The sequence below is a fragment of the Haliotis rubra genome, unplaced genomic scaffold (genome assembly GCF_003918875.1).
Source record: "Haliotis rubra isolate DU_JTF1 unplaced genomic scaffold, ASM391887v1 Scf208, whole genome shotgun sequence".
In the NCBI taxonomy this organism is placed as follows: Eukaryota; Metazoa; Mollusca; class Gastropoda; order Lepetellida; family Haliotidae; genus Haliotis; species Haliotis rubra.
Window position 1 is genome coordinate 1,539,730 of NW_025766092.1, and position 20,730 is coordinate 1,560,459.

At 39.5% G+C, this 20,730-nt stretch overlaps 2 protein-coding genes across 3 annotated transcripts; both read left to right on the top strand.

Annotated features, from left to right (window-relative positions):
• Positions 1-1,351: 1,351 nt before the first annotated feature.
• LOC124276366 lies at positions 1,352-16,485 on the top strand. Of its 2 annotated transcripts, none has more exons than XM_046712013.1 (11): positions 1,352-1,482; positions 7,549-7,616; positions 8,889-9,095; positions 9,395-9,434; positions 10,235-10,380; positions 11,074-11,268; positions 11,611-11,647; positions 12,778-12,899; positions 13,497-13,628; positions 14,353-14,416; positions 16,024-16,485. In XM_046712013.1, the coding sequence occupies exons 2-11, from the start codon at positions 7,608-7,610 to the stop codon at positions 16,479-16,481; spliced, it is 1,410 nt and encodes a 469-aa protein (XP_046567969.1). In that variant the 5' UTR covers positions 1,352-1,482; positions 7,549-7,607; the 3' UTR covers positions 16,482-16,485. The 2 variants fall into 2 exon arrangements, with proteins under 2 accessions (XP_046567969.1, XP_046567968.1); XM_046712012.1 differs by lacking the exon at positions 1,352-1,482 and adding an exon at positions 5,125-5,603.
• Positions 16,486-16,958: 473 nt separating this feature from the next.
• LOC124276363 (helicase with zinc finger domain 2-like) lies at positions 16,959-20,140 on the top strand. Its single transcript, XM_046712007.1, is given in 5 exon segments — positions 16,959-17,051; positions 17,054-17,096; positions 17,099-17,353; positions 17,356-19,900; positions 20,059-20,140. Coding segments are annotated over 4 exon segments (2,433 nt in total). The 3' UTR covers positions 19,398-19,900; positions 20,059-20,140.
• Positions 20,141-20,730: the final 590 nt, after the last annotated feature.

The following is a 20,730-nucleotide window of genomic DNA, read 5'->3' on the forward strand; positions in this document are numbered from 1 at the left end:
CTCCCCAAGAATGCACGCCATATATTCTTTTGAAGAATGTGCATAGTCTAAGGTGTTGCCGGCAGGTGATGACATACCTGAATCGCCTGGCACCCAGTTCACTTAGAGTATGTTCCAGGCGCATTCTGGACATGTACTCTCAGGTACCTCTTGCGTCTACACTTGCAAGGAATAGAAGGGGCGGTGGGGTAATCTAGTGGTTAAAACGTTCGCTCGTCACGCCGAAGACCCGAGTTCGATTCTCCACATAGGTACAATGTGTGAAGCCCATTTCTGGTGTCCCCACAATGATATTGCTGGAGTATTGCTAAAAGCGGCGTAAAACTAAACTCACTCACACACACTCAATTCAAGGAAATGTCTCCGCAGTTTGAGTGGTGTCTCCCGGAATTTCCGTGGTATGAACTAAAAGAAGTCGATAAAACCTGACGTGACTTGACTTTTCTCTGCATATGTGCCAGTAATATTTTATGTTGATTCATTTACCCATGCTCATGACATACAAGTCACCTGCAGCCCCTAGACGCTGGGATTATCCAGCCATTCAAGGCTCATTACAGGAGACATCAGCTCAATCACCTTGTTGATTGCACAGGGCCTCTACCTGGCCTATCTGGTTATAATGCCACCCTGGATATAATGTCATATTTTCTCCTGGACAAACGGTGGCATTATAACCAGGGTATACTGTACTCGAAATCGTACAATAAACCTTAGATTTTAGTCTCCTGAGCATGGAAACGGGTTTTATCGCTTACATTTGTTCGTACGAACTCTGCGGTTAAGCTCAGTTAGGTCTATATTTAGTCATAAGTGGCATAATTTCCAAGTAATGTATTGATATTCCGAAAGCGAATCCACGACAGCACAGGCGAACATAGACTAAGGCTTAGCCTCTGAATATATATAATTTTGATAATAACAAACAAGCCCATTTGAGTGAAAAGGAGCCCTAGGGAGACCAGAGATTCAGAACCTGAGGAAATCTAGACTTGCTTTATTTAGGGCTTTAGCACTGCAGAGAGGGCTTGGCAGTAGGGAAATTAATGTGGTTCAGGGACTGTGAGACAGACTAAGGCGAACACAATGGAAGCTTCGAGAGAGCATCACTGATACCGTACTTATTGTAGAAACAACCTCTGTAATTATTGTCAGTCCCAGGCCTCATGACATACTACCAATGGCTCTACATTAGTTCTGTTATAAGCGCCCTGGCTGTGTTATTCCCAGCTCAGTGTAGCTAATAATTATTATTAGAAGAAACACGGTAGTCTATTTACAACGCTTGGCTTGTTGCACAACACACAACTAAAAATAAATACACCTCACAGCTGACGCCAATGAGATTCAAATATGAATCGAACAGATTACTTTCGTGGAGAGACAGTTTTTAAAGTGTTTATTCCAGATGGTCAATATTTGTTGATCAGAGTACACATCAGTAACAAACGGAAATTCTAAGTGGTGGCTGTGTAACCTAAGGTATGTACACACTGTTTGGTACTTTCACAGTAAACATTCATTCATATATGCCACTGAGTAGTGATTGTGGAAGTTGTGTCGCTTATTGATGCGTTGCTACTTCACCATGTTGCCGGGCCGATGGGGTAGCCTAATGGTTAAAGCGTTCGCTTGTCAAGCTAAAGACCCAACTTCAATTCCTCACATGGGTACAATGTGTGAAGCAGTTCTGGTGTCACCCAAGGTGATATATACTACTCACACTTTGCTAAGGATCACAAAAATTCACAACTTTACTTAAACGTAGATTCATAATTTGAAATTGTATCCATTTAAAACTGGATAAATAATAATATGGTAACCCCTCTTTAGACAAACAGTCACTTTAATCTAAACTTATGCACTTGATACATGAGTAACCATGAAAATGGTTTTCATGGCACCAATCAAACATTTTGCAAATTATGCAACGAGTCATTGACAAGTACACAACACCTGTCAATAACAGGTATGGGATCCACAAGATGCAATGACATACTGAAACCTAGGATCCATGCTTACAATAGGCTTAGGTATTTAAACCAAATTTGACCCCACATCATAGTTTTCTGTTGAATCTATGATTTGATCCTTAGCAAGTGTGAATAGTATAGATGGAATATTGCTGAAAGCGGCGTAAAACAATACTCACTCACGCAACCATGTTTTCATTTGGACGTAATATGAATGACGAGGCACGAAAGCATTAAAAAGTTTATTTCTACATTTTCATCTATTTCGAACTGACTTGCCTTAAATCAATCATAAAGGTTTATTAAACACTTGTACATATGACATGTCAGGATCCATGAATTATCACTGAATACCCGTGTCTCTTTCGTGGTGAAGACAAGTTGAGCCTTACACGTAATTAGCCTATGAATACCACACACCTATAGGGGCGCTTTTCCGTAACACACACACACACACACACACACACACACACACACACACACACACACACACACACACACACACACACACACACACACACACACACACACACACACACACACACACACACACACACACACACACACACACACACACACACACACACTAAATATCTTGTACTTGTTATGCTGTACAGATCGTGACGCATGATAAACTACCTCCCCTATTAAAAAACCCAACAACAATTATAAAAGCCAAAACCAGCCCAAAATATCAATGGACGGTATGAAATGACACTTCAGCCCAGAATAATTATTAACATTATCAACAAATATAATTTTGTGTCTTACGCAGAACATTTTGGGTCAGTGCGCTTGGCATAATCCGCCTCATACACATTCTATGCAAGACGGTTTATACAGAAGGTTTGTTATATAACATAAATTTGTCAAATAATACATGTCTATTTACGTAAAACCATTAAGTGCTTTGACGAAGTTCATTTAGAAGTTAAACAAGCGACATGACAGAAGTGCTGATAAATTAAGAACCATAGCTCTGCGGGATGTTGAAATATTTGGGTATTCCTTAGTTGGAATATAGAGACGTCTTTCTGGCTTGTAACAGGTAATAAAATTATAAATATTTTGGCAACGTCCTGTTTCTCTTGATAGATAATGTATGGAAGTTCTGAATTATAGGATAGGTAAATACATGTAAATAGTTTTGGAAAGGCGAAGGATGTTTGAGTTAGGTTTGATTTTAAGGTAATGATAATATAGTGCTTTGAAAACTAGAGCTTGAAAATGAAAAATTGGAAAGGCAAAGGGTGTTTGAGTCAGGTTTGATTTTAAGGTAGTGATAATATAGTCCTTTAAAAATTGGAGCTTGAAAATAAAAATTATGTCTGCCCCTGTTTTCAGAAATTGAGTACATTTGTGAATGAACTCTGTGGTTAAAGCGTTCGCTCGTCACGCCAAAGACCGGGTTCGATTCCCCACATGGGTACAATGTGTGAAGCCCATTTCTGGTTCCCAGCCCTGATATTGCTGGAATATTGCTAAAAGCGGCGTAAAACTAAATTCACTCACTCATTAGTATTTTAAAGAAGTCTGTTTATAAAGTACACTGGATAATTTCATGGGTCCACTATTGCAGGTTAATCTATGTTAACATGGGAACATTATAAATAGATCTTACGGTATCAGGTAACATGCCGAGGATTGCACTGGACCATGTGCTTTGTTTTTTCAGTCGGTGGATGTTTCGGCATGTACATGTTTTGGCATGTGAAAGGTTGGTCTCACGTTTGAGTAATAAACGTTTGAGTGAGTGAGTGAGTTTAGTTTTACACCGCACTCAGCAATATTCCAGCTATATGGCGGCGGTTTGTAAATAGTCGAGTGTGGATCAGACAATCCAGTGATCAACATCATGCCCACCAATCCACTGACTGAGATACGGTGACGTGTCAACCAAATCAGCGAGCCTGACCACCGCCTGTTACGACAAGCGCAGGTTGCTGAAGACCAACCTAACCTGGATCACCACGGGTCCATTCTCAGAAAGGGCTATGTGAGGCATACAGACAGGTTTAGCACACGCCCACACACACTCATACACATACCTTGCCTTAAATATTATTCAATGCAGCCTTTTTACCTTGTGAATTCTTATACGACAATTAATAAGCGAATACATGCACAACTAAGTTTAGAAGCTTTGGTCACGTGTAATTTAACACACCTCTAGGTAACTACTACTAATGTTTTGGTGTTAAAGGGAAGTGTTTACTATACCACCTAAATATTCAAGAATCTGCAGGAATTAATTTTATTGGTATTTTTATGTTATGTTGATTTTGATTGCTTAGGTCAAAATGAAAGTCTTCCGAACGAAAATCGTGTTTTATCATTATTAAATGTAGCAGTACCTGTTAAAAAACAGAATTTTTAGGTGAGAGAAAATCTGTTTTCTTGGTAAGAAAACCGTTTATATTTACAAATAGATACAATTAAATAGATAGGGAATAGCGTAGGCTAATTTGTTTGTAATCTCTTTTTCCGAAGTCCTATAATCGGTTTAAGAAAGAGAATATAACATGCCGACAATTCAGTAGACACCTTATTAATATGATAAATTACATAATTCATTTTAAAGACTTTACCCTTTCTCTATTGTTTCAAAGAACTGCGAGTGATTTTAAATAGCTGAAAATTCCCATGACTCACCATTTGTAGCCAACCTGTTATAGATCTAATGGCGCATTATTTGTCTCATGTGCATATTAACGTAACCTGTCGGAAACTGTCGGAAATATCCGAACACTAATAGTGTTGACATATTTCTCATGAATAAACAACGCCTTCTTGGAAGTCTAAAAATACGCATACATTACGTAATCAAAATATTTACCTTTTTGATGTGCTACTATCGTACAACTATTCTGTAATGTACCATACACACGGGTTCCTACTGTCCATTTATACATAACAAAACGAGACTACCTCTATATACATTGAATAATAAGTAAGAACTACTTTTAGAATTATCACAAATACCAAATGCACAGTTGGCGGAAATACTAATTATATCAGAAAAAGGGAAAGTGAAATACGTAGCGAAGAAAATATCAGCAGCAGGTGCTTCTTACGCGTTCCAGGAAGTATATTCGACTCGAAGTATTCAGTTATGAATTTAATGTGAAATTGAAGTTCAAACTTACGCTCGTTCAATATAAGGTGGTATAAACTAGGTATATTCCATCCGCATGTGTTGGCATGACGATAATTTGGATATTCCTGTCGATAACGTTAGTTATCAACGAGGAGTGGTCGCTACTTTCGCTTTCATTCAAATGTCGCCAACCAACATCTAACCAGCTGATAGCTATGACTTGATGTTTAAATAGAACATAAGCGTTTCCTGGATTTTCCTGATTTTCAAGAATTCTATTTGTACGTCTGATTCCAGTGGATATGAATCTGTTGACAAAGCTATATTGTGTTATATATATCTGTTACGTCAGATAACTTAAGTGACGATCGATTTCATGTGCATTGTGAATGTATATATACTCTCATGCGTGTGAAACTGTGCTCATTTATACATTTCGAACGTGAGAGTTCGGTTATTCGTTGGATATCTATGCGTGGTAAGCATCAACTACTAGCTGCATGAAAACCTAGACTAAACACACATCTCAATGGGTAAGTACAACGATCTACGTGTGTTAACTTTGTACTCCTCAAGACCTGCTTAAATATACATGTATTAAGCAAGTGTTGTGGTCAATAACAATATAGCTGAAGTTCATCTTCTAGTGTTGATCATGATGTTCAACTGAGGGGTGGATACAGCTTTTTGAAAATGGTGGGGTGCACACTCTTGGGAAAGAGGGGTGCACACTTCATTTTCACCCGTTTTCACAGGTCATTAATAAAACTTTCAGGACAAAAAGGGGGCTGCGCACCCCTGCACCTATGCATCTTATAGGGAGAAATGTTGGTCCATTCCCTGTCTGTGTGTTGTAGTCAATCTGGAAAATGTGATTAAATTAGGGAGTTACAAATACAAAGTGCCTAAATATTTCAGACATGTTATGAATAGAACTGTTCGACTATTTTACAAATTGACTGGGAATTATTAAGTGCTTCGATCTGAGGCCAAATATTAAGAAAAGGAATATAAACTTTCACTTTCACTTTCTTAGTGTTATCATTTTCAGACATAATCAAATAAACCATCAAAACATGTTTATAATTTGGTGTCACAGAAGAGTTAATTGATTGTCAATATGACAGTGAAATATTTAGGAGTGTAGGAAATAGCTTAAGTGAAGTTTTCTGTCATTTTCAACATTGACTGTAATAATTAATCATTCATATATGTAAAACAACAAGAAGCAATTAAGGTGAAAATGGATTGGATTTACTGTTGCTAGAACTACCTCTATTGTGTGTATTTTGGCTATTGTTTGTCCATACTTACCGCACATTGCCACACTGTCATTGGCCAGACATGATCCAGTGATAATTACAGACAATAATTATTTAACACTGTGATAATCATAGCTAGTCTTTCAGGATGGTAGTTCCCTGCTCTTTATATTTGCTTGATATTAACCTTCTAGAGAAAATTGTTTCACAAAACAGTGAGGACACCATAAATTATGTACCTGTAGTAAGTGTGTGTTTTCAATACTGGTCCCTCCTAATCACTGGGACCCGTTAAGGTTCGGGTTAGAATATTGATCTTCTGTAACCGATGCTTGTCGTAAGAGGCGACTAACGGGATCGGGTGGTCAGGCTCGCTGACTTGGTTGCCACATGTCATCGGTTCCCAACTGTGCAGATCAATGCTCATGCTGTTGATCACTGGATTGTCTGGTCCTGACTCGATTATTTACAGACCGCCGCCATATAGCTTGAATATTGCTGAGTGCGGCGTAAAAATAAACTCTACTCACCTAATCACTGGTGCGCAACAAGGTATACGTCTAAGAGTGAGTGAGTGAGTATGGTTTTACACTTCATTTAGCAATACACCAGCAATATCACGGTGGGGGACACAAGAAATGGTTCTCTTTCTTGATAAAAAGTATTTCATATAGTATTTAAGGTACTTTGGCTTTACAAGATTATCCAGCTAATATAACATATAGGCAGAGTGTGTCTAACTGACTCACCTCTATGTGAACACCTGGTGTCAGATGATTCATAAACACATGCTAATGATATTGTTGGTATCAAACATTGAACTCTGCTTAAAGTAAAGATTTCCTATTTTAATGGGAATGCTTTTTGTTGCATTTCATTTAAATGTTTAAATTGATGTACATTGTATTTTAATGATTCCCTTAATTGTTTTGTATTTTTGCTAAAATTTAGTTATTTCTGAGACTGCCTCTATGGCTCTAGTGGATAGAGAGTCTGCACAAAGAGCAGAAGGATGATGGTTGGATTTCTGACCACATCAGGAATGGTTGGCTCTGAAGTAGTATGCTTTGTCTGTATGGAATATCTGTGTTAAACTGTAGCATGGCATCACAGAGAGCTAGACCTGTAAAGTTTGTCAAAGAAAGTACAAACAGTCATACACATATATATGCCTTGTCTGAATAAGAGCTATAACTGTATATAATTTGCATTTCAGATCCGCTTGTGTTCCTTGAGCAGCTGCATTCCTTTTTTTCCACTCCGGAAGGGAGCATCATGGGGCAGGTAGATCCATTTTTCATTCTGCTAAAATACATGAACTTATATAGAAGTTTTTGAAGTTTTAGAGCATTATGCCAGTATCAGGTATATTGCAGTTATACTCTCTGAAGCTATAGTATAACCAAGCTGGTATATTCTCATAAGGTGAGGCTAATGCCACTCACAGTTATGCTTACAGTTATTCTCTCTGAAGCTATAGTATAACCAAGCTGGTATATTCTCATAAGGTGAGGCTAATGCCACTCACAGTTATAATTACAGTTATTCTCTCTGAAGCTATAGTATAACCAAGCTGGTATACTTCTCATAAGGTGACACTACATACCACTCACAGCTATAATTACAGTTATATTATCCCAAGCTATAGTATAATGAAGCTGGTATGCTATATCATGAATTGCTCAATGGTTAGAAACAATTCTAGTCAATCAGTACATGCAACTATACCTGTGGTACTATGTCTATATCTAGCATCACCTTAGGCTTTCCTCTCTCACTGTGAAACATCTTAGTGTAGCATCTTTCCTGTCTTCCTGAGAGGAGTTAGTCTAGGTAAGGTGTTTGCTCTTAAAGCTAAAGACCCAGGTTTGCTTCTCCACATGTCATAGTGTAAAACCATTATCACTCACACCATTATCACCCACACTCTTGTTATCATTCACCATTATCACCCACACTCTTGTTATCATTCACCATTATCACCCACACCCTTGTTATCATTCACCATTATCACCCACACTCTTGTTATCATTCACCATTATCACCCACACTCTTGTTATCATTCACCATTATCACCCACCACACTCACACCCTTGTTATTTCACCGTTATCATTCACCATTATCACACCGTCACACCCTTGTTATCATTCACCGTTATCACCCACACCCTTGTTATCATTCACCGTTATCACCCACACCCTTGTTATCATTATTATCACCCACACCCTTGTTATCATTCACCGTTATCACCTACACCCTTGTTATCATTCACCGTTATCACACACCCTTGTTATCACCCACACCCTTGTTATCATTCACCATTATCACCCACACCCTTGTTATCATTCACCATTATCACCCACACCCTTGTTATCATTCACACCCACACCCTTGTTATCATTCACCGTTATCACCCACGCCCTTGTTATCATTCACCATTATCACCCACACCCTTGTTATCATTCACTGTTATCACCCACACCCTTGTTATCATTCTATGCCATGATGCTCTCTGTATTGTTAAAGCATTTACTTACTGCTTTCCTATTGGCCAGACTATCCAGAAGATGATGTCTGAAACCAAGGACATGGAGGACTTGCTGCGGGAGGGCATAGAGAAGGTCATGAATTCAGAGTTCATGCCCATAGATTATGAGACATTGGTGACGTCCATGAAGGTTTGTCTCAGTCCAGCAGGAATTCCAGAAAAGACTCAGGCTATGATACTCATCTGCCAATTCACAGAGTATGCCTTGACACAGGTATGTTACCATGGTTGCACAAAGAAAGCAAGATATTCTTTTTCTTATGTGGATTATTGTTGTTAATGGGTGGTAAACAAACTCAAAGTTATTCATGATATAATAGCAGAAAATAATTTGTGAATGTATACTTTTCACTTTTATGCTGATACTTTATTATTAATCATCTATATAAGTTTGCAGGATTCTTTCTACATTTAAGTATCTTTGGTGTATCATGAAATAATCAGAAAATCTCAGAAAAGTGCTGATATTTCTTAGTGTATTAGTGGTACTTAATATTTAATTTCTATTTTCAGGGGTGTGACATTTTTCAAGCTTTTCAATATTTCTACAGAAGTAAGTGAGATTGTTTTTTGCATCAAATTAGCTACAGATTTATAAATCCTGTTTATGTATAATATCAGTCAAAATATCCCGAAACTGCCTTTGTGTCAATTTTATCCTCAAATAATGAAAACATTATTCTCCAACTTGCGTTATATGTAAAACATGCGTTATCTTTAAGAAATGAACTGTTAAGCATTGATTAACTTTATTCCTTCCATCCTTGTATTATTGTGATCATTAATATATGAATATCATGTATTTTCCTTGTATGTGGGCCGGAGGCCTTAAATACAATAAACACTTTGACTTGACTGTAAGTTAACCTTGCGACTATAAAAGCAAATTGTACCAAGGCTATGGGAATTTATGCTTTAAATATGAGAGTAAGAATGAGATACTTTCCTATTTATAAACCGATGTGCTTAAATATAGTGATATATTTTTAAGTGATCATCCCTTTGGGAATGTTTTCAAAACATATGTCGAATGTGGTTGGTGCATTTTAATGTTTAAGTGGCACATTAGTGTTTTGTTATGCCTGTTTACTTGAAACAGTGTAATTTAGTCTAATTAACTGGTCACAAAAGGTGATAATGTTTTATTTTAGGTCCTGGGCTTTAATACATGTGTCACTAGTAAGTGTTCACAGTGTACACATGTCAGTAAATGGAGATTATTGGTTGTGTGTGAAGCATCTTTTTTCTTGACGTGAGAACATTTTAGTTTCTTTTCTTTGCCCAGACAGGACTATCATTTAATTTGGGCCAATAAAATACTATTACATTATCCCTGCCTGTGTTTTGTTACAGCCATGATTCTTCTTGACATCACTGCCAGGCTGGATGGAAAGGAACCTGGTCAGGAACTGATCATAAATATGGCCTGTTCCAGTACTGGAAGCTTTCTGTGGAGGACCCTGTTCCTTGACAGTGATATATGGAGGATGAATGAAACGGTAATAAGCCATACTTCACCAGACATAACATCCTTAATAAAAACTATATGCTGAATAATTACAATGTTTTAAAAATCATAAAGATTGTTCAGGGCGCAATTCAAAGCATGTAGAATTTGCACTGGTGCAACCTGAAATTTGCAAAACCTCATATTTATACAAACTTGCACTGGTGCAACCTGAAACTACAAATTGTAATTTCATTTTTATACAAACTTGGTGCAACAAGTTCATTATGTGAGGTTGCACCAGGTGCAAGTAGGTTTCATTTCCTTCTGACTGAGCCCCATTGTTTATGGCATTGGGCAGGTAGGGGTTGAGAGTTGTTATATTCTGTGCCGTTTTGATTTACTTAGGCTCAATGTTATCTGTTATTTGTTGGTTGGAATTTCAGATCATTCTGATTATGGTTGGTTTCACAAGAGTCAACATTTGATATTTGCCTAAGGACAAGGATACAGTTTTGACATGATACAGAATGTGTTATAAGGTCCCCATGAATTTTTATAAGTGCTCATATTTCTTGTTCATGGCTATCAGTGGGCCATATTGTTACTACAACTGCAACTACCTCACAGTAATTACTACCACTACTACCACTACCACTACAACTACCACCACCACCACCACCACTACAATTTCTACTACTACTTCTACGACTGCTAATACTATCACTGTTTTATTACTCAACAGAACACACTACAGATGTTGAGAGACTTGAGAGAGTTGGTGTTTGAGTATATGAAGGAGAATCCAGCATTCTCGTACTTCTTGTGCCTGGACTTGATCCGAGCATACATGATCGCTGGCAGAGGGTTCCCCCAAAAGCAAAAGACAAGGACAAGAGGTGATCTCATACTCCTTCTGGCCAAGTGCAGCTACCAAGCAGTAAGTCAATAATATTGTGTAATTTTGAATGTGTTGTATTTAAATATTTTCTTCCCATATGTATATTTATATTGCTGGCTCTATGATACAACTTTGGTATAGTGGAGAAATCATTTAGTATTTACGGGAGGGATGTTAAGAGATGCAAATCTGAAGTAGAAATAGCTTAATTGAGAATATGTGTGAAAATGTGAAAGAGTTTATGCTTGTATACACATTACATTAATGAAATCATGTAATTTGCTCTATATAAATGTAAAAATGAGTTTTCCCCATTTATTCCTGTTTGTGCGAGAGAAATAAACATAACTGACAGGTCGTCTTGTTGTTTGCCTGTTGTAGGGGCAGTACAGACTCTGCACCAGATACAGTAAAGAGGGTACGTTCTTTTTAAATAGATCAGATTTCCGTTTAATAATATTACATTGTGAATATTACAATAGCATTCATTGCATACAGCTATCTTCACCTCGAACACAGGCTATCAACATGTCTTCAGGGAATCTGTGCATGCCAAATAATTCTAATCAGGATATGAAGCTAACACTAACACAAAGTGAATTTCGGTTGAACATTTTCTTCTGATACCTACAATGATAAATGTTCAGGAACAGACATTACTTCCACCACTGTTGTTGATCAGTGGAGATAACTCATATATTAAAGTTTTGACACAGGTGAAATAAACTGAGGTGGAAATTTGACAGTTGACAATGGTTAAAAACATTCACATTACATAAACATCAAATACTTTGATTACACAATACCATTTAGAAAGTGGTCAAATGTAACATATGTTATATTTGGGATTACAATTTCTTAGTAAAGTACAGATTCTAGTACTTTTGGGGCCCATCCGGGATTCAAACCCACACCCTCAGTCAGGCACCTAATCGCCAGTGCACAAAGTCAGCTGCCTAACCTACTCAGCCATCGCGACTTCCACATTGTAGATTTGAATCCCGGATGGGCCTCAACCCAAGAAGTACTAGAATTTGTACTTAACTAAGAAAGTGTAATCCCAAATGTAACCTATGTTATCAAATATTTTGATTGTAATACAGTTTTAAAGAGATGGACCTACACAGTGAGATGTACTTGTATGACATCTTGAATGAGATTGCTTGTATTATATGTGAAAAAAATACATTAACAATAGACTCCATAAAGAGAACGTATATTTGACTACTAAGAAACCAATTTTAAAGGTCCCTGCCAATATATGTTTACCAAATGCTTACCAAACATCTCTGTCGAAATCCAGAAGGTGATGGGAACATTTAAGTTTTGGAAGAACTAGCTTTAGAACCATTATTATAGCTCTTCCAGATGCAGTGTAGTGAAGGTTACTAAATATCACAAAGTGTGAGGGGGATATAGAATTGTGCTCAGTTTTCAGCCTGTGTGCCACATCTTGTCATGTAATAGCCACCATATAGCTGGAATATTGCTGAGTGCTGTATAAACCTAGCCTCCCTCACTCATGGTCATGTCATGCTGTGTTTTCAGCCTGTGAGCTGTTTGACTGCAGCAGCTACGTTCCCTATGAACTCTGGGCAAGAGCTCTTCACAAGAGTGGACAATACCGTGCAGCACTGGACAAGGTTGAATGTGCTAAGGAATGCATTCAGGTATAGTTACTTATGAAGTTACTCACTTCTGTACAGGTACCCGTGAAGATCCGGATTGAAATGGTCCTCAGTAACCCATGGTTGTCGTAAGAGGTGACTAACGGGATCGCGTGGGCAAGCTCGCTGACTTGGCTGACACATGTCATCGTATCCCAATTGCGTACATTGCTCATGCTGTTGATCACTGGATTGTCTGGTCCAGACTTGATTATTTACAGACCGCTGCCATATAGCTGAAATATTGTTTGGCATAAAACAACCAACCAACCAACCAATCTGTGCAGGTGGAACTGGATGTCATGTTTGAGATGTGATCATTACAATCTGTAGTACAGTGACAATGTGATGTGGTCAGTTTCCAACTAGCGTGACTAGCAGTAATGGTATGTTGCTGGCCTAGTTATATAACAGATATCTTGACATCCATACTAAACTGCTGATATCTTAAATCATCATGTGTAGTTACATTGGTGTTTGACTGTAATAGGTTTGGCACTACCATCACAAGTGTTACTAATGTCAATAATATTTTCTGTACTTTATGTACAAATGTGAAGGTTTTTAAAAAAAAATCAATCCATGTTGACATTTATACAGGACAAGAAAATAAAGCAGCATCTTCAGAAGTATATGGACCAACTGCATCAGGAGATGTCTGCCTCTATGCAGCAGCCGACAGCAGAGCCAGATGCTGATTGGTTGACAGGGACCAACATAAGCACCACCCAGGTAACTGATATTAAACTTTACATAAGTATCTAATGGCATTTATGTCTATTCACAAATGTGCGTACATGTTTATGTATAAATGTTGCCCTGGTTTTATTTGAACAATATTTCATCAATGGAGGTCTTTAAATAACCCAGTGATAGTGAGTGAGTGAGTATAGTTTTACACAGCAATATTCCAGCAATATCATGGCGGGGGACACAAGAAATGGGCTTCACACATTGTACACATGGGAGGAATTGAACCCGGGCCTTCAGCGTGACAAGCGAACGCTTATACCACTAGGCTACCCCACCGCCTATAATGATATCTGAATGAAGTTACCACATGTCTCAGGGGCTGTTTTGGGGATTTCTCCCCATTATGATGTTTGTGTGGTGACTGGTCCCTAAATGGAACTTGACAAACTGATGTGGACATATGAGTTGAAGAATTCTTTCTCACCCAAAAACACATTCGGTAGCTGAATCATTATCCTGGAAATTAGAATGAATAAAAATCTGGCTTAAATAGATTCAAGGCCTATATTAAAAATCAGGGATAATGAGTGTGACAGAAATATATGTCAGGGCATTTTATGGAGAAAATCTGGTATAGCTGATGACCTACGTTACTTCTGAATGTAATGTTGTTTCGTATCCTGCATAAGTGTGCACCCTGCACCCCTGAGATGGATCTGATATCCTCATTGTTGTGACACAACCAGAACTTGTTGTGTTCCAGTTGCAGCAAGCACGAGCTCAGCAGGTGAAGAACGCTCATGTGAAGAAAAAACGGCATTCAAGACGTGAGTTTGTGATCTGGATGTTTTATGAAACTTTATTTATCATCACAGCACAGTGAAGATGCGCTTATACATATATTACAATTAAAGAAAGTTTCGGACCACCAGTATGAATGAATTAGATGGTCCTTATCAGTATTATAGTCATGACTCTACATACGGGCAAACAATGATAAGTTGGACCGGTGCAGAGAACACGTTTACGAGAAGTAGACGGTGCACGGCAATGAGCAAACCCATTTGGTTTGTGAAAGGTAGAGCAGATGTAGGCTAGAGCGTGTGCAGTCCATGAAAGTACATGGAGAAAGAATGTACATCTACGAAACAGGCACTGTTAAAAGCTAGCAATGCCACTGGTTTATCTCTTCACCCATCGCGACTACACTTGATGATCGCTGGACAACCTAGTCGCCAGCCACAATGGCAAGCACCAGTAGGTCACCACCATGCATGCTAATATGGGTCAATTGTCGTCAGTCGAGGCTCAACTTATCCTTGTTTGCCAGTAGATGTATGCGTGGTCCTCGTGAAAAGTATGTGCCGCAGTAGCCCGTGTTTATTGTACGATGCTTCTACAATGGAATTTGTGTGGTCACTGGTCTATTTGCACAAGACAAAGGTCCACTTTCACAATGAATCAACATCAGCACAAAATTACATATGTGTATAGAATTGTTAGAATATGACATCGTTAGACCCAACTATACACAGAGAACTTAATTAACAATGGCGGATCCAGAGGGGGGTTGCAGGGGTGTGCACCACCCCGTTTGTCCTGAAAGTCTATTAAATGACCATTGAAACTCGATGGAAAAACATGTCTTTTTCTGACCTGACCTTTCTGACTCATAAAAAATGACAAAATGATTGGAATCCATGTTGATTTTATGATGATAACACTAAAAAACACAGATTTTCATACAAAACCATGTCTGTACAAGTATAGCCGTGGAATGTTTGATGTTGAATTTATTGGTGAATGGGAACATTCAAAATGTCGTTTTGCGTGTCTCACACGATTCAACCTCAATGTGACTGTATGAGAGCCAGCAATCTCCTCTTCATAATCACTGTCAGACTCCCTATCCTCTAAGGGTCAATCTATGCCATTCCTCGTGTAAAGCAGCTTCCAACTGGGCCAGGTTCTGGAGGATCCCTTTGTTGCACACGACGACCAGTCATGTCCCAGATATGCTCCAAAGGGTTAAGATTGGGGCTCATTCAATTGTGATATATATCAGGGGGTGCTTAACTAAGTTCTTTGTGTATATTATGAGGGCACTATGCTCACTATGTATTTCTTTGATAGTGTGTCATCTTAACCAAAATGAGCTGCTTGTGCTTCAACACATTGTTTGGCGATAAGACAAAATATTATGGATGTCAACTCCTTCGTTATTGTATACACAGTGTTTCAAAGGGCTTTTCCTTGCCCCTTCCTCAGGTCATTGTTTGGCATATTCAGACCTGGAAGATGCTGGTAATAAAATTACCTTTTATGTAGGACTAGAAAATAAGTAATAACCTGCTTGATATAGCTTGAACATTGCAGCTTAGATCAACATTGACCCCTGTTTCACAATTAAGTCTTACCCTTTTTGCTTTGACAGCAACAAGACGAGAACCTGTGGAACCAGTGCAGGTTAGTCACAATGACTGGCTGAAAGGTGGAGCAATGCAGAACGGGAACAGTGTATCTAGACACAACACAAGGAATGGCCTACCACTTCCTATTGCTGGACAAACGGGCATGGACCCCTCACTGCTCAATGTTGAGAGTAACCCTCTCCTTCAGTACACAGCCTGGGACACATCAAGCGGGGATGATGGATCAGATCTTGAGGATGCTTTTGAGCTGCGCGGATTATCCTCATCTCAACATGAAGAGAAGGAGCCAGAGGTGACTAAAGTCGTGGCTGAAAAGTTGGACAAAACATGGTATGAAGAAAGTAAAGAGATGTATGACAATTATGATATGGACACAAAGATTACTTGTGGAATGGAGATGGAAATAGAGACTGAGAGCATTGAGGCAAATCAGTTTAAACAGACAAGGGCCTTTCTATAGACAGATGGAACCTGTTTTTGAGTTGAGACTCCACTGATGGCAACTATGCCTGAGAAGTACAAGCAGTGTAAGATAGAGTTTGAGTCATCTCACAAAGCTGTGTGTAAAGGTCTTGCCAGGAGGGGAAACCTACAGTGATATTGAGATTCATGGAGATCAAAGTGTGGCCAGATCGCTCAACAACGATGAGGTCTGTGTAGAGGTTCTGTCAGAGCCTCCTCCCATCCTGTATCTGGTCATGTGATATATAAGCTGACTGAGGAAGATGACAAGGTGTATGGACGAAGTTGTTGGTGTCCTCAACAGCAACTTTAGGGAAGAGAGCCATACCGTAATGGCCTGTACATGTGATGATGATGAAGGCTTTCTCATGCATCCTCTTTGCAAAAGTGTGCCTAAAGATCCATGCCTTGAATGGTGTTACAAAGAAGAAATATCCTTCCTTGACCAAATACAGGATTGACATGTATAAAATCAATGAGAATGGAAAAACTCCGGTTCAAGAAATATTTTGATGTGAAACCAGGACTTAGAGGGAGATATGTGTTCCTGGTCGCCTATCTGACTTGGTGATCCACCATGTCTACCCTCTAGGAGCAGTGGTAGACATCTTGGAGTGTGGCTGACTTCAAGGGGAGGTCTCAAGATCCTGGAAATGCAATACAAGGTTCCTACCTACTTTCCACAAGACACAGTTGCTCATATTGGTAAAATTCTGGAGAAGAGAGAAACGGTTCCTGCTGATGGCAGAGTTGACTGCACAGGACTTGAAGTTTTCACGATAGATCCTGCACATTCGAAAGATTTAGATGATGCTTTGAGTATCTCTGCGACAGATGATCACTATCTGATTGGAGTCCATATTGCTGATGTTATGCAGTGGTGAAGAAAGGGGACCCAGTTGACACAGAGGCACAGAAAAGAGCAACAAGCTTCTACCCATGTGAGTCAAGGACTCACAACATGCTACCTGAACCATTGAGTGAGGGCTTGTGTAGTCTGCTACCACATGAAGAAAAACTTGCTTTGTCAATTTTCTTTCACATGGAGAAATCAGGAAAACTTGTGAAAGAACCAACAGTCATGAAAACAATGATTAAATCATCCTGCAAGTTGTCATACGAAGATGCCCAGAAAATTATTGAAAATGGGGAAGTGGATGATGTTTCACAAAGTCTTAAAGACAATATCAAACTGCTACATGAAATTGCTCAGACTTTGAGAAAGGACAGATTGAATGATTCCAGGTTTGCAGTTCCATTTGAAGATCCAAGATATATTGAGACTGAAATCATAGAGCAGAATATGGAGGCTCATGCTCTGGTAGAAGAGTTTATGATCAAAGCCAATACATCCGTTGCTCACTGGCTGAGAAAGAAGTTCCCACATTCAATCCCCATCAGATGTCAGTCTCAACCATCAACTGAGGATGTCCAGAAATTTGTCCAAAGTGAAGAGAAGTTCCTGGACCTTGTGGTGAACCTTCAGGGACGAGAAATCTTACCTGGGAGGAGGGTCGCATCCAAGAACTGGGTAGCCAAGGGCAACACTGTGAGAAAAGAGCCTTTGCCAATCCAGAGGAACATCTGGCTTCAGATTCTTGATGGAGTTCACAATGAAACATTAGACAAAACGGTAAGGAATATGTGCAAAGATGAGGTCCATCCTTTTCAAGCCATTGCTCTTCAACACTGGCATTGCATCATGGAATCTGCAGAATACAAATGTTCAATGCTGTCTGAAAAAGAGCTGAGCCACTTCTCTCTGAATACCAAAATGTACACACATTTCACATCCCCTATCCGGAGATATGTGGACCTGGTTGTACACAGGCTGGTACATGCAGCTCTGGATGGTACATCCTGTCCCTACTCACCCTCAGAAATAACTGACTTGTGTGCCCATATCAATGATGCCACTTCCAGACAGAAACACTTCAGCAAGGGCTGCCAAGCTCTGAAGAGAGCTGCAAAGATATCACAGAGGCCAATGGTGTTCAATGCTGTGGTGGAGAAGGTCACAGATAGTGGAGCACAACTCTGTATTCCATCCTTGAAGCATATCTCAAGCAGAAGCAAGGAATTACCCTTCAACTTGATGGACTTCAGTAAGAAGCCAGATGAGAAACAAGATCCTTGGTCTACAAAGACAATCATCACTGGAAAATGGAAGAAAAGGCTGTATGACTGTACTGGATGCCCAAGCCAGCTGACATATTCTAAGATGCTAGAAAAGCAGCAAGGGTCCAAACAGAAACGACCCAAACCAGTTGTGTCTGTTGTTGATCCTAATCAGCATGTGTACTTTGTGGACACACACATGTGGGCAAAGATGTTGAATGCATTGTTCAACCAGGACCTTAAAGCATTGAAGAAAATGGTCAACAGTCAACCCCAAGATGGACAACAATTGCATTCCGGAGCACCAGTGAGAGACATGGTCACCTCAGAGTATGGAGATGGTTCCATCAAGTTTCAACAGTGCAAGTTCACACTGTGCTTTACACCTGGACGTGTCATCAAAGTGCAAATGGTTGCTAATCCAATGAAAGGTTTGCTCACTCCACAAGTGAGATTGTTTCAGGTTTGCAAGAATCTCAGTCTGTGTCTCAGTCACATGGAAGACCCAGTCGGAGTGTTGAGCAAGTATGCTAACAGAATCAACCAAAAGAACATTGAGTCAATTTCTGAGTATCATAGAACATGGCTGCCTCTCCTCGAAATGGAATCTGCAACATCAGCTGTTCGTAGTGAAGAGAATACAATCATCAACAAGGTAAACATTGAATTCAAACGAACCAAGAAAAGCACAAAACCTTCTACAAAGGTACATTCACTTTTCCCTCAAGTTTTGTGCATGAAAGATGCATTGAGTTTGAGGCAAACCTTTGGAGAAATTGAAGGAGGAGGGAGATGAGGATGATGATGAAAGGGACAACTTTGGGCGAAGGAGTTCTCCTCAATTGATTATCTATGCATACGCTGCAAGATTGACCAAAACATACCTGAGCCAAGAGAAACAGAGGACTATTTAGATCTCAAACAAGGTCATTGGAAGTCTCTTGCCCACTGAGAAAAGATGAAAAGCAAACAAAAATCCTCAAAAGAGGAGTAAGTCATCCGAAGGAGAAGATCCCGTGGAGGAAGGCAGTGGCAGTTGAATGTGCTTATGAAGGGAGAAGAAGGTGTGTGAAGGACCTGGACTTCAAACTGATGCCTGTTCACAGCCAGACACCTACACATGGGGTAGGTCATGCACAGGTCATGAAAGTGAGGAGAAGGGAAGGACAAGGAGATGGAATCAGATTTTGTGATCGGTCACATTCAGCATGAACGCCAACAGTGATCCCCGTGTACAGAGGAACTCTTCCCCACCCGTACAGGCACTGTAGAAGTCATCTTCAAGTCAGAAGTTGACAGGTAGGAAGATGTCTTTTTGCTCTGATTTGTAACGGTAATTAGCTTCGTGAAATTTTCCTCAAAAGTGTCATCAGGGTATATGGGCAAGGAGTGATGTTAGCGCACCTCTGAATTTTTCCACAATTGTGAATAAAAACATGTTACCTACTCTGTTTCAGACGTGATTAATGAGGATGGTGCAAAGCTTGAATGGAGACAAGTCAGATTTAGCAAGCTGTATTGCATTGCACAGGATGCCTCCTAAACTTGGTGAGTAAATATTCACAGTTACACTTAAAACAAAACTCCTTAAAATTGATTCAGTGAAGATGTACTATACATTATGATTCTGAAACCAAAGCTATAGAAAACTTTCAGCTGCAGCTGCATGATATGCCAACCCAAGATAGTACACATGTACCTCTTTTTCACCTCAGACAAGGACAGACTGGATTATGGGAAGAAGATGGAGAAGGAGGTTCCAGTCCAGGGTCTGCCTCAACAATATCAACAAGCATGAGGCTGATAGACCTGGCCCTCTGTTCCAGCTTCACACTCATCCAGGGGCCTCCAGTGTGATCTTGTCTTGGTCTTGTCTTACTCTGCATTCTTGTCTCACCTTGATGTCTTGTCTCACCTGCCGTCTTGTCTCACCTGCTGCCTTTGTCTCACTTCCCAGTCTTGTATCTAGGGCTGAAACGGTTACCCGGTACCGAAAGTAATCCAGGCAGGTAGGAGACATTACCGAGTAGTAACATACTACTCGAAAGTACTGGCCCAAGAAGACTTATCTCCCACTCACTCCATCGTAGTTGTTTCCTAGCCCCAACATGGCAGAGCAAATCATGCTA

Excerpts from the sequence above, each read along its gene's own strand:
- LOC124276366 (XM_046712012.1), top strand. Across the intron at positions 9,096-9,394 it reads CAGAGTATGCCTTGACACAG|GGGTGTGACATTTTTCAAGC; the intron begins GTATGTTACCAT and ends TTCTATTTTCAG. Across the intron at positions 11,648-12,777 it reads CACCAGATACAGTAAAGAGG|CCTGTGAGCTGTTTGACTGC; the intron begins GTACGTTCTTTT and ends CTGTGTTTTCAG.